The sequence below is a fragment of the Callorhinchus milii genome, unplaced genomic scaffold (genome assembly GCF_018977255.1).
Source record: "Callorhinchus milii isolate IMCB2004 unplaced genomic scaffold, IMCB_Cmil_1.0 Scaffold21, whole genome shotgun sequence".
In the NCBI taxonomy this organism is placed as follows: Eukaryota; Metazoa; Chordata; class Chondrichthyes; order Chimaeriformes; family Callorhinchidae; genus Callorhinchus; species Callorhinchus milii.
In genome coordinates, this window is record NW_024704762.1 from 8,230,463 (window position 1) to 8,244,168 (window position 13,706).

General features: G+C 47.0%; 1 protein-coding gene across 5 annotated transcripts; it reads right to left on the reverse strand.

The window, feature by feature from the left end:
* Nucleotides 1–417: 417 nt before the first annotated feature.
* Nucleotides 418–7,922, reverse strand: cunh6orf120 (chromosome unknown C6orf120 homolog). 5 transcript variants are annotated; one of them, XM_007898828.2, is made up of 3 exons: nt 7,829–7,922; nt 6,386–7,030; nt 418–447 (listed from the first exon to the last, which is right to left on the reverse strand). In XM_007898828.2, exon 2 carries the CDS (start codon nt 6,965–6,967, stop codon nt 6,389–6,391), a length of 579 nt encoding a protein of 192 aa, XP_007897019.1. In that variant the 5' UTR covers nt 6,968–7,030; nt 7,829–7,922; the 3' UTR covers nt 418–447; nt 6,386–6,388. The 5 variants fall into 5 exon arrangements, with proteins under 5 accessions (XP_007897019.1, XP_007897020.1, XP_007897018.1 ...); XM_007898829.2 differs by lacking the exon at nt 418–447 and adding an exon at nt 3,574–3,602; XM_007898827.2 differs by lacking the exon at nt 418–447 and having other exon boundaries at nt 6,106–7,030.
* Nucleotides 7,923–13,706: the final 5,784 nt, after the last annotated feature.

The following is a 13,706-nucleotide window of genomic DNA, read 5'->3' on the forward strand; positions in this document are numbered from 1 at the left end:
TCACTGGGAACTTGGATTGGGACGGAGTGTAAATGCATTCATTTGAGAGAGTATTAGCGGTCAGAATGAAAGCGCATTTCTACTCCTGACATCCAGTGCCATCCAGCAATAGACCTCCTTTTCTGTAATGGATTTGAACGAATGTCTCAGAGATGACGGAGGGGGGGGGCAGCATTGTGTAATCAATTCCCTCAGCAGGAAACGAGATTGAGTCTCTGTGTCAGGGTCAATTAGATCCTTGCCGTGAAACGACCCAATTCGAATACTCAACACTTACCACCACAGGGAAAAGCAGATTACATTGCAACCAGACAATGACGTGTTCGAACGCATAAAACTCCACAACTCACAGCCGAAACCGGAGCAAAGACACCCAACAGGAAGACCAGGAGAATCCGAGAGATATTCCTTTTACAGACCGGCAAGACAAGCTGTCCCGATAGCCAGCTGGGTTTAAAGCAAAACAAAATCAAATTGCAATTTAAATCAGCGCTTCCTTATCCTGTTAAATTAAATTATTGTATAATTTATTTACTGCATGTTTATGCTTTATCTTTAGTTCACAATTCTGTAATGTTAGAGGAGAAAACAAGTTTACTATAAAGTGTTGCCGTGTTATGAATAGTATTGTCTGTCGTTCTTGCAGTAAGAAATAGTAACAATCACAACTGACTACAAAATAAATTACATTTTTAAGTCACTGACCCAGATGTAAATGCTTAAATGCCTGTTGTTACACCCAAACTCGTGCCCACACCCACCCGCCTGTGTCCGCACACTTAAACATATGTGTGCGCACTCAAACTCGTACCTGCTCAAATAATAATAATAATAATAAATATAGCATTTAATATAGTACCTTATCAAGACGTTGAGACATCTCAAAGCACTTCATAGAATATACGGTAAAGTGGATTGACTGTATATTTTGTGGGCGAACTGATGGCAAGCAGTCCTTGTTAATGGAACGAATTAGATCAAACACATGTGCAAGGCAAACCACCAGTCAGTCTAATGCCAAACCTCCGTTCTTTGACCGTGCACAGAAAAAGAACTTGCAGTAATCTAAAATTGATTCAGACTCCAATAAGGAAACATGCCAGTGAAATATATGCTTTGTAGCCCAGTCTGTTATAAGCCCTCTCCCCATTTCAACATATGGAACCTTTCCTTTTTTACCTTACTGTCCCATATAACGTCCACTGCCTGCTCCATGGTTGCACACTGAGTGGAACAGAACACTGTTCCATCCACCACCTCCGCCCGCCCACTCTCGAAGACAAGGCCAGGCACAACACAATGAAACACTGGTCTGGAGCCAGTTCCGAGTGGGACTAACAGCATAAATCTGCCCTGAATCCAGCACTTTAATGGCAATCGCATTCGGAGAAGCCACGGGATAGCTGGTGCAGGGAAATGGAAAATGTCTAACCGACAATGAAGGGGGCGAGCTGGCAATACAATTGGCCTGAATTTCTCCTGGACTTGGTAAGGGGCGAGGCGTGGGAGGGGGGAAAATATTCAGGATTTGATCTCCTAACCGCTTTCCACAAACCTGGGCTGAAAGGTATGCACACATCTGAAGGTGTGCAGGTCTTTCACTGACACCCATCAAATCGTCATGTCCTCCGCTCCCCTTTTACCAGTTACTCGTGAAGTAAGACTTCAGAGTCCTGTAGTTTAGCGGTTAGAGCATTCGCCTCGCAAGGAAGAGGTCCTGGGTTTGATTCCTGGGCAGGGTGAAACCTCAGGCAAGTTTCCTTACTCCACACGCCACTGTTTACCAAGAAGTAAGTGGGAACCCAGTTGTTAGTCGTTTGGAGAATAGCCTTCCTGGGGCTAATAATCCTTCAAAAACAAATTGATTAAATTAATTTGGTCACGACTGTTTGTGGGACGCTGCTGTGCACAATTGGCTGCCGGGTTTCACCCACAAAATTCAGTTAATTCGCTTGACAGTATATTCTGTGAAGCGTTTTGAGACACCTCAAAGACGTGATAAAGCTCTGTACCAAATTAAAAGTTTATTACTGTAATAAAATTTAATTTTGCACCTTTAAGGAAACAACAGGTCAGATTGGGAACATTTTCACCGAGTTCTAACAGGAAAGGAGTTGGCCTCTGAGAAGCTGCTTGTAGAATTAAATATGCTCTGCTTAGCTATTCACCTAGATTTTTTTCCCCTTTCCATCAACGTAGTTAAAACAGGCTGGTCAAAGAAGACAGAAGCACTACTGTGTTCCTTTCCCCTGAGGACATGGAACCACACAGAATAGAACCTTTATTTCAGTGCTTGGGGGTCTCGGAGAGGAATGGAAGAAATAAGAGTCTTTAATAAATCACACTTTAGATCGTTCTAAAGTTCTAAAGTTGCTGAAGTCAAGGGAACATCAGGAGACTTGATGGAGTTTTACTGGCAAACGGAGGTCTTAAAAGTTACAGGATGCCAGTGTTACTGCACAGATTAGCTTTACTCATTAAGTAGTGGGAGCTGAAGCTGATCGCCTCTCTCCCAAGGCCACTGACTTATGACGGGGAAATAATTCACAAGGTTTGGTACTTTGCTCAAGTGGCTGTCCTTCACGCACGAGTCCAAACATAGAACCCTGACGCGCTATTCCAAGGTGGGGAGGGTAACGACAGAGGCAGATCAAGGTGTCACTTGATAGCGCTCAGCAATAGCATCTTCCCAGCCGCACGGGTGTAATCAACTGACATAGTGAAGGCCATGAGAATTGTGGTACTAAAATGTCCCAAGTCTGTGTGGCTCAGTCTTGCACTTAACCATTAAAACGTTGTCGATATGTTTTTTGGGGGATAAACAAATGTTAATGTGGGTATGCGCACAGGAGTGCAGTTATCACCCTGATATTGGGTAGAGAGAAGTTATCACCTGGAATATGCTGCATTCTGGTAATTGAGCAATGAACCCGGATTTTATTCTTTAATGAAAGACACTACCATGTAATGTCTGCATTTGCCTACAAATTCACAGTCCCTGCACAGTCCCAGCAATAACCTGTGAAGCTCTTTTAATGTTATAGACGCAAGGATTATTATTATTATTATTATTATTACTTGCTGCCCTCGGGCCATAAGTATAGCATTTATTCTCTGATTCAGGCTGTGGGAAATACAATAATAATAATAATAATCCTTGCATTATCACGTCGTTGAGACATCTCAAAGCGCTTCACAGAATATCCTGTAAAGTGAGTTGAGTGTGTACTTTGTGGGCGAAACACGTGCACCACATAAGTATAGTTCTACCAGGTTTAAACAGTGCCCCTGCAATCAGGGTTTGAAAGTCGGGGAAACTTAGACGTGTCAAAACATTCCCGACTTTGCATTCCAAGACCTCAGGAACAGATGGAAAAGGTATCCTCAAAACTTAAATAGTTCCAGCATTGTGTGTGTGTTGGCATTGCGGTTTCGTTGTAACTTTAAGGTTTCTTCCATCCAAGTTCAACGTTTGGGAAAGCAATCACAGCGAAAACTTGTGCCCCGTCACGCAGAATAGCGTCCCAGAACGATTGACAGAACGCTGAGCCGGGGAGAGTTTAGGGGGAAAATGATCGAAGAAGAAGGTCTTTGGGCTCAACCTGAAGATGGGGAAGGAGTGGGAAAGGTGGAGGGAAAAAGCAATCGCACGTTAAGGCAAAACTAATTCTCTTTAAAAACATTTTTGCTTTAACAACTTTATCCCACAGCTGTTGACTTGGTAACAAAGATATATTTCTGCGTGTATCTCGGAAATCGAGACGGCCACGTTTCTCTCTTCCATCCGCCACGGAGAAACACGCTGATCCATGTTTTTTTTAAGGTATTCCTGCCTAAAATTGGTATTTCCTGCCTCGCCGAGAGAGATTGTTTTTCACAAAGAAAATAAGGAGTTTGGTCTTCAGAACAGAGGACGTTGACGAGACGAGTGGAAAGAGAGGTCAGTGACATCTGACTTCACAGATGTTTTGTTCTTGACGTTTGAGATTTAATGTAAAGCACAGTTCCCTTCCTCTCCCACCATACATTCCCCCCCACCACCCCCACCCACCCACTATCCCCCAGTCAAAGCACACACCTCAGTGCCAGAGAACACTGATGCTCATTCATGTTAAGATGCCTCGCTGCTAAAGCTATCGGCTTGTCTCACATGCCACAACTTTTAACACAATGCAGTGAAATTCCACCCCCAAAAGATATTAGAAGTTTAAACCATTTCCCTCCAAAGAATTTTGGCTGAGACTTTTCCAGGATCTAACATCACCTGCAATTGTCAGGACAGTTTGGGTAATGTAAGACTGTCTGTACAGAGAGCGGATTTCAGTCTAGCTTCTCCGATGGGTGCTTTTTGGCTCTTCATTTCATCTGAATCCCTTCGAAACATCAAATTATCTCAAAACAATTTCAGGAGCATTAAATTATAAGCAAACCTGCGTTAAAACACAGCACGCTGCAACACGGATTATTATAATAATAATAATAATAATTATAATCCTTGCATTTGAGAAAGCGTCTTATCACAGATTATATTATAAAGTGGATTGACTGTATATTTTGTGGCCAAAATTGCTCACAGCAGTCTCCCACAAACAGTTGTGGATTGAGTGACCAAATTATTATTTACTTATTTATTTATTTTGAGGTACCAATCTGCCAATCGATCTGCCAATCGACTAACAACCGGGATCCTACTTACTACGAGGCAAACAGAGGAGCGTGGAGTAAAGAAATTTGCCTGAGGTTTCGCCCTGCCGGGTAATCGAACCTGGGTCCTCTCGCTTGCAAGACGAGTGCTCTAAACAAAGCGCTACAGGGCCCCAAGACTATTACCTGAGCTGGAATGGGCCGCCTTATCCGTCAATTATATTGACGAGTACTGTTTGAAGCTTTGTGGGGCACAGGCCTGGAGATCTCACTGAATTGAACCCTTAACGTGAGAGCACAAAGAACGAGACTCACTGCTTGGGAATCGATACAATCCCATTTATTCGATTTTCGACTCCGAGAGAGGAAAAAAAAAATTGTTCATTCCTTGGTTTTTATTCGAAGAGATTTCAGCGCTTTATCACAAAAATATTCTATTCTCTGATTCGGCAAAAGAAACGGGTTGTGTCTGAAAGCAAGAGGGAGAGGTGAAGGGTGTATAATTAAAGGATTTTGGAAGGACAGGTGTTGGGTTTAATATTTGTGAGCAGCGAAAATAAATCCTTACGTCTGATAAAGCACCTTTCATACTGGGAGGGAATCTCAAAGCGCTTCACTGGATTTACTGTAAAGTATAGGTACTGTGTATTTTATAGTAATTGTGAGACCGGGAGGGTGGTGGGGTGGGCTCTAACACAACATGTTTACCCAAGTTACTGCCCCTCCCGCTCAAAAGCGACCCCCCCGTCAAGTTAGTCAAAGCATTTTGCTGTGATAAGGCGCTACTGTATAAAACTGTACCCTCTGCATTACTTCACAGGGTTGATATCCATTCAGTCCATTCAGAACACCTGTGCTGTTTTGTTTTAATATCAAAATACCTGAAATATCTGATGGTGTGGAGCGGGGAGGGGGAGAATAATTCTAAATGTGCCTGGGGGAATAGGGGTGGTGAGGGGGGAAGAGATGTGAGTGGATATGGCACTGGCAATAACTCCGTCAAATAGTTCTGTTTATTGAGTTCACTCGAACATGTCGCGAGACACCCTCCAGTTATGGCGAAAAGATTAATAATAATAGTAATCCTTGCATTTGACCCAGCGACTGATCGTGTCGTTGAGACTTCTCAAAGCGCTTCACAGAATATATTGTAAAGTGGATCGACTGTGTATTTTGTGGGCGAAACGCGGCAGCCAATTGGGCACAGCAGCGTCCCCACAGGCAGTCGTGGATTAAGTGACCAATGATGTGGATTAGCTTTTTTTCGCTTTGGAGGGATTATTACCCCCGGAAAGCGATGCGATCCACCAATCCACCGATCGATTAAGAACCATGTTCCTACTTACTGCTAAGTAAAGAGCAAGCGAGTCAGCTGTGTCCCTTCCCACTCTCCTCCTCTCCCGTGACGCACAGTAACCCCCCACTCCCAACATCTGTCCCCTCCCGCCCCACCCACCACCCCATCAAAACAACAAGAACAAAAAAATCAGGCCACAAAACGGTTAGAATTGAGGCAAGGGTGGAAAAAAGCACCCCCCACCCGACCTCACCACCAACATTTTCAGGGCAAGTGGTACACGTGTGGGAACATCAGGTGGGTGAACCCTTTCCATTGAGTGACTGGCATTAAGTCCATTGATCCCAGTCTTTCTGTCCATTAACGACTGAAGCGATGTCTAAACATGCCCCGTTTCCCCTTCCTCCACCCACCATTCCTCCTCCCCCCCCACCCACCCCTCACCCCTCAGAAGAGGATCTCCAGGAGCAGCTTCAAGACTCCGATCAGCACCGTCCACAGCACCGACTCCTCCCGTTCATCTTCCTCCTCCTCCTTCCCGGTGGTCTGCTTCCTGCCGGCCGAGGCCTCGGAGTAGGAGTAAGCGTTGGTCTCGGCGAAGTGGTCCAGCCGCTCTGTCCGGTCCAAATAGACCCTCATTTCGAACTCGCTCTCCATGTAGGAGGGGTGGCCGTAAATGGCGATGCCCACCGGCCGCTGGAAGGTAGGGGGGATGGCCACCATGTCCTGGCCGCAGGTGGACGACTGAAGATCATACTCGTCGAAGCTGGGGTGAAGGTTGCTGTCGGAGACGTACAGGTCAACGTCGCCCCTCAAGCTCCTCACCCGCAGCACGATCTTGCCGTCGTGGCTGAGCCGCAGGTAGCTGTAGTTGCCGGCGCCAATCTGGCCCTGTACCACGTGAAGCAGTGCCCACTCTGCCGGCAAGACCTCCGCCTCCTCCTCCGCCAACGACAGGCCGCTCGCCAGGCTCAGGGCGGAGGCGGTCAGCACCAGAGCAAGGGCCCACCGGCACCGCGTCACCATGGCTCGCTCCGCCCGCTCACTCCCTCGTCCCGCTCAAGGCAACCGCCGTCATCTGCACAGGACCTGCGGCAAAACCAAATGCCGAGCTCCGGCTCAAAAACTTTGGCAAAACCAAATGCCGAGCGCCCGGAGGCATCTCGAAGGCACGATGAAACCCCAGATCAAATGCAAGGATCATTATTAATATTATTATTAATAATAATAATAATTATTAATAATAATAATATGATTATTAATTATTATTATTGATTATTAATAAGCAGTACAGAGCTGAACGGGTGGTGAGAGCAGATTCGATGGTGGCTTTCAGAAGGGAATCGGATACAATAACAATAATAACTTGTTATTATTATAATTATCATAATTATTATTACCCTTGCATTTGATCCGGCGCCGCATCACACCGTTGAGACGTCTGTCTCAAAGCGCTTCGCAGCCTACACCGCAAAGTGAATGGACTGTGTAACTTTATGGGAGAAACGATTTTTATAATAATAATAATAATAATAATAAGAAGAAGAAGAAGGCTCTGAAAATGTAACCGTCAATGAGGCTCCTTTGCACCATCAGGCCCGGGCCCTGGCCACCGAGCGAGGAGAGGGTGGACATGGGTGGGTGGGGAGAGAACGGATCATAAGCTCCAGTTACTTGTTTCGCAGCTGTTTCCCCTCGTCCAACACTCACACACACACGCACACACACACACACACACACAAAGAAATCCAGGGAAAGGCTTTAACCCGAAGTGCAGTCTGCTCCGGTGCCCCGACGGGAGACCTTACAGGCTGAAAGGAGTTTACGATCAGTCCGCAGGCTCCCCCAACGTGTCCCTACGCACCCAGCCGCCAGCCTTCTACTCACCATTTAACGCCGGGGGCAAAGTTCGGGCACGGTTGCGCTTCTCAACTTGCGCCTCTCAGCTAACGCCCCATCGTCGGGTCAGCGTCACAGTCCAGGGCGGGCGGGCGGGCGGGCGGACAGGACAGGACAGGACAGACCAGACGCACAAACACGCACACACACACACACAGCGTTGTCTATGCTGTGGAACACGACCACACAACAAGGGTGCGATGGAGCCAAAGCCGAACCTCTCTGAGCGTAAAGAAAGAAAATTCCTGCTGCAGCAGGAAGCAGGCACCATCTACTGGCCCCAGCAGTCTCATTGCAAGTTCCTTTCGTCGTACGCCCCTTCTTTGAGATAAGGCTCATCCACGTCATCTTGGCTTTACGTTTCCATTCCCTCCCTCCTTCCCCTCCATCATACGTGTAGTTGGGGCCGGGGTTGGGGTGGTCAGCTGGCAGCGCGTTCGCCTCTGGCTCAAGCCACGCGTCTGAACTTTGTGCTCACGGTCTCGCCCGAGAATTTTCCCTCCCCGAACTAGATGAGCAGGATGGGGGTGGGTGGGTGGGTGGGTGGGGCGGGGGATTTCCACGTCTCGGGCGGGGATGCACGGAGCTCACGGCTTGGTTGGGATGCTCTTTAAGCGCGGTGATGGGTTTCCGCGTTTGTCGGGACACCCAGCTGACACCCCCCAAAAAAAGCTTTGTCCGATATTTTAGAGCAGTGCTGGGGGCGTGTGGTGGGGGCGGGGGAGGGAGGCTGACGCGTGTGTGTGGGGGGGTTGGTGGGGGATGTTTGGGGAGGGGGGGTGTTTGTTGGAGGTGCCATCCTTTGGCCGAGACGTTAAGAAGCGCGGCGTCGAGTCAGCCCGTTCAGGCGGACGTTACAGCTCCTGTGTCCCTATTCGAAAAAAAAAAGAAGCAAAGGGAGTTTCTCCCGCTGTCCTGGCCAACAATCCTCCACATAAATTGGTCGTTCACTGATGTGGGACTTGCTGCTTGCAAGTTGGCTGCTGTGCTTGACTCCAAAAAACAAAACTCATTGCAATTACTCGCGAAGTGCTTTTTGACATGATCGGCCCTACGTCAAGTGCAAAGGCTTGCTATTATTAGAGACCGCAAAAAATCTTAGCTGTGATTTCTTCCAACCTCAATCACCTCCCTTCCAACAGCTCCCACCCTCCCTTCCCCTCCGCCCCCCCCCCCCCCCCAAAAAAAAGTCTCATATATTGGCAACACTCACTGTCTAGGCTGGCACTGGAATAATGGCCTAACTGGGCAATGTACCAGAGGGCAGCCAGTGTCTGTGGAAGCCCGGCTCCACGGGACTCAGTAACTTTGGGAGAGAAGGGAGGAGAATGAGAGATTTCGAAAGAACATTGAAACTCAAGGGAAAAGATCAAAGCAGATTCCCAATCGAACCTATCACTTCCACGTCCGTGAGAAACACAGATGAGATCATGTAAAGCTTTCCCTTAGAACAGAGCTGAGATGTAAGGGTGGGAGGAGGGGGAGATATTGCATTTGTTCATTTAGCACAGCGCCACCTGATTGCGGGATAGTCGCAACATCATAAGTTGTTGGTCCCAGAAGGATTGGGATCCAAACTGGAAGGGAGCAGCGAAGGAGTAGCTGGGGGACATGAGAGGGGGAGACAGACAAGGGAGTTTGTTCTCAAGAAACCCTTCTATAAGCCTATCTCTTTGAACATGTCTTTGACCAACAGTTTCTAATGGCTTTTCCTCTCCTCACCACCTCTATTTATTCTCTGCAAAGAGCTTTGAGGCAGGTCACCCTACATGAAACATTTATAATAATACCAATAATCTTTGCTTTTGATATAGCGCCTTATCACGTCTTTGAGCTGTCTCAAAGCGCTTCACAGAACATACAGTATATTTTGTGGGCGAAAAGCGGCAGCCAATTGTGCACAGTAGTGTCCCACAGACAGTCGTGGATTGAAATGACCAATTTAATTATTATTTTGTATTGAAGGAGTTATTATCCCCGCAAAAACGATCCGCCAATCGACTAACAACCGGGTTCCTACTTACTGCTAGGTAAACAGAGGCGTGTGGAGTAAGGAAACTTGGCCAACCTTTCACGCTGCCGGGAATCGAACCCAAGTCTCTCACTTGCGAGGCGAGTGCTCTAATCACTGAGCTACAGGACTCCACTCCACAGGATTTGCTGTGTAACTGCGAGCTGCTGTTACGATCTTACCCAGGGAATGGTTAGACTTGTATAGTTAAAGCTCAACAATGGGTTTTCTATACATATTTGGAAGCTGTTCTTCTTAGGCACTGCAGGAGTGGAGCCTAAACTCTCAGACGTCCCCAAGCACCGATTAGCTAGCGACTAGCCAGCAGAACGCAAAATGACACATTAATTCCTTCCGTCTGGCCTGGAAGGAGGGGGTCGGGTGCGGTGGGGGTGAAAGCATTTCCTTCACCCTTACCCCAAATGAGAAGAGTCTGGGCATTGGGTTGGGATGACATCACCATAGCTGGTATGGCTCTGAAGGTGACTTATATAACTTCCTAAAACATTTTTGACCGCAGGGAAAGTAATAAATATCTTTTTTTTTGTTTCTGAGCCAGAATTTCAGCTGGAAGAGTTTATATAGGCTCAGAAGCTATGTCATCACCTTACCCAGAAGGTACTGCAGCAACCAGGAGCAGGCAGGCATTGGCTCGGTCCTGAGCAAGTGCCAGGCTATGGATTGGATTCCCCACGTAGACAACTGCAGGGTGCAGTTCACAGCTCTCTGGGGAATATGTTAGAAACATAGGAACATAGAAACTGGAGCAGGCCATTTAGCCCCTCGAGCCTGTTCCGCCATTCTATAGGATCATGGCTGAGGTGTACCTCGAGTCCAATTATCCGCCCTTGCCCCATATCCCTTTAATACCTTGACCTAATAAATATCTGTCCACCAATTGTTAGCGATTGTTGTGTGAGTGAAGTCTTTGAAATATTCCAATTCTCAGGATCGTCATAGGAGTAGAGTGATACGGCATGGAAACAGGTCACTCAACCCAACTCGTCCATGCCAGGGTTTATACACCACCCGAGCCCCCCCCCCCCCCCAACCATCCGTCCTATTACCCTCTCCCTCGTGTGTGCGCATTGGAGCGTGGTTTTGGAAGTTCGAGGCTTTTGTAGGTGAAAGAAAGAACTTGCATTTCCAGATGGATTACCACTGGCAATCGATTAACCACCGGGTTCCTACTTCCTGCTAGGTATACACAGACGTGTGGAGTGAGGAAATTTGCCTAAGCTTTCACCCCGCCAGGCCGGGAATCAAACCCGGGACCTCTCGATTTGCGAGGCGAGCGTACCGGGGACCTGCGGAAGCTGACACCGAGGCTCACGCGAGATGTTCAGCGGCATTTGTGAAGACTCTCAGCTTCAAGCTGGTGTGTTCTGTGCATTTACAGGAAGAGCCAATGAGACACACTGAAGTCAAGTCAGACAGGGAACTGACCCGCTTCAGTTTGTGCATTCCATACCCACTGCTCATGCTCACAGCTGTTAACTGAAGCATCCAAAGCATAAACACGAAGCTCCCTTCCCTCTTCTCAGCCTTTTGTGGGAGTCACTTTCCTGCAGCCAGAATTCCAGGCATCTCTTTGCAAGGCTATAAAATACCTGGGCAGCTGAATGGTCACATTCCCACCAGTTTAACACAGGGACATACCAGCCCCTCCATCATCCACACACAACCTGTTCCACTCTGATATCACCTCCTCCATCACCCCCACACACTCACACACATTGTCACACACTCTCTAGCACGAGCTGACAGCACTACTGAGCTATAGGGAGATGGGACAAAATTTTAGCCAGGGCTTTAACATACTACTGATTGCCACACAGTAAACCTCTGCTGGAAAGCATCCTTGTGTAAACAGGATCAGGATTCGGCTGTATACACACACATATATACGTGGGCACTCCTTATGCCATTGATATGTCTCAAAGCACTTCATAGAATATACCATAAAGTGAATTAACTGTATTTTGTGGGAAAATCTTGGGAGCGAAAGATGGTCACTGAGGATCTGAGGGCCAGCACCTGTTTCTAAAGAGATGTACGACTGACTCAGTCTCACGGAGAAACACCTAAATGCTTTAAGCAGCCGGGATCATAGGCTAAAATCAAAATATAGACTGTGATCCCGAGGGACGGGGGGAGAGGGGGAGAGACATTTGCAAACTTGGCTTCTGCAATGCCAGGAATCTTATTGCTTCAGTAACATTGGTGCCTTTCAGCACAATCGGGCTTAGCCCAGAGTTACATATATTTGGATCAATAGAACCATTCCACAGATCATTTGAGTCACAGATATTTTTATGAAAGCAATAAAGCATAGATTTACAGTCGGAGAAAAGGAAGAATGAAATGTGAGAAACAGATTTCGCTGCAAAACTACTCTGCGGTGATCGTAGGCTACTTTTTCCAATTAATTGCGTTTGGGTCACTCACTCGCCCCATTTTTATTTCTCTTCTTTCCCCTCTTTACTCTTATCCGCTCTTTACCATCCAAGCCATGGGGAGTAGGGAGGAACTGTAGTGTGTTCATATTAAAGATGCCTTTGTAGACTGAGTCTGTGTTGTACTGGAGTGTCAATGTAGACTATGTGAATTTAGTAGACAAGAGGACATACATTTAGAGTTGTAAAGGGCCATTGCGCTCTTTTCAATGAGAACGGGAAGCACCAAGCAAGGGAGGAGAAGAGAGGGTTTGAGGGCTTTGGTAAAGGTACAGCTGAAATGTTCACCATTTTAGGGTTTGGAAGGCAGGGGGAAGAGAGAAGTAGGGTGAAGAGTTCCAGAGAACAGGGCTCAGTGGGTAAGGGTTTGACCAGCGATGGTCGGAGGGTGTGAGGAACAAGCAGGGGGCCAGGGGTTGTAAGATCAAAGAGGGAAGGGTTGGGTCCATCAGTCAGACAGTCTGGATTCGTAAGCTCTGCGTCTGTCTTGTCTGATAATAATAGAGGAAAAGATGTTGAGCTGGTATGTGCGTTTGTGAATAGCTCTTTTTTCAGGCTGTTTTTTTTTCCATCTCCAAATGACATTTCCTTCATACCACATACCGTTCCCCTCTCGTCTCCTCTTCTTCCTAGACAACCATGTGGGGGTCACTAACCTATTCCCTCTCTCTACAAGCATAAATCTTCGGTATTTTTGTCCGTCTCCTTGGCAGAAAGAAAACATGGCTCCTCTGCGGATCATACAACCGACTGCTTTCCTTTATTATTAAATAGAACAATTTTTATACAATTACCCAGAGACAACTGTAGTCGGGTTGTGAACTAAGCACATATCAAGGGTTGTGTAGTGCACTCAGTGATGAATAAAAAACCTGCTACCAGATTTATGATAAGACGGTATTAAAAGAAACGCTGAGACGTACCATTTTGATTGAGCAGTCTCTCCCGATAAGTGACTAAAAAGACATCGATAATCACATATTCGATATCAAGCCTCTTTACGTCATTGGAACGTCTTAAAGCGCTTCATTGTAAAGTGCGGTGACTGTGTGTTTGTAGGCTGATGCGGCAAGGCAATTCGCGCACAGCAATGCGCCCTCAAACCGCCATGACGAGAAAGAACCGGATCACCGAAACCGCCACAGAGGGCTGGCTCGATTCCGACGTTCCGTTGCCAAGCATGTCGTCTCGGAGCCAGTTCAGCTCCAAGGAAGCGCCACCGTGCGTAAACCTATTACCATGCTTAACAGTATCCGAAACAAACTCAAGAGTTCCACAGTCTAACGTGTATCCATTAGCAAAGGAACCCGATTAAAGCAGGAAGTGTGGTTGGAAGTGACTTTGCCTTTCTCGCCGGGGAATGGGTGTTACAGGGCTTAGGAGCAAACTAAACACCATC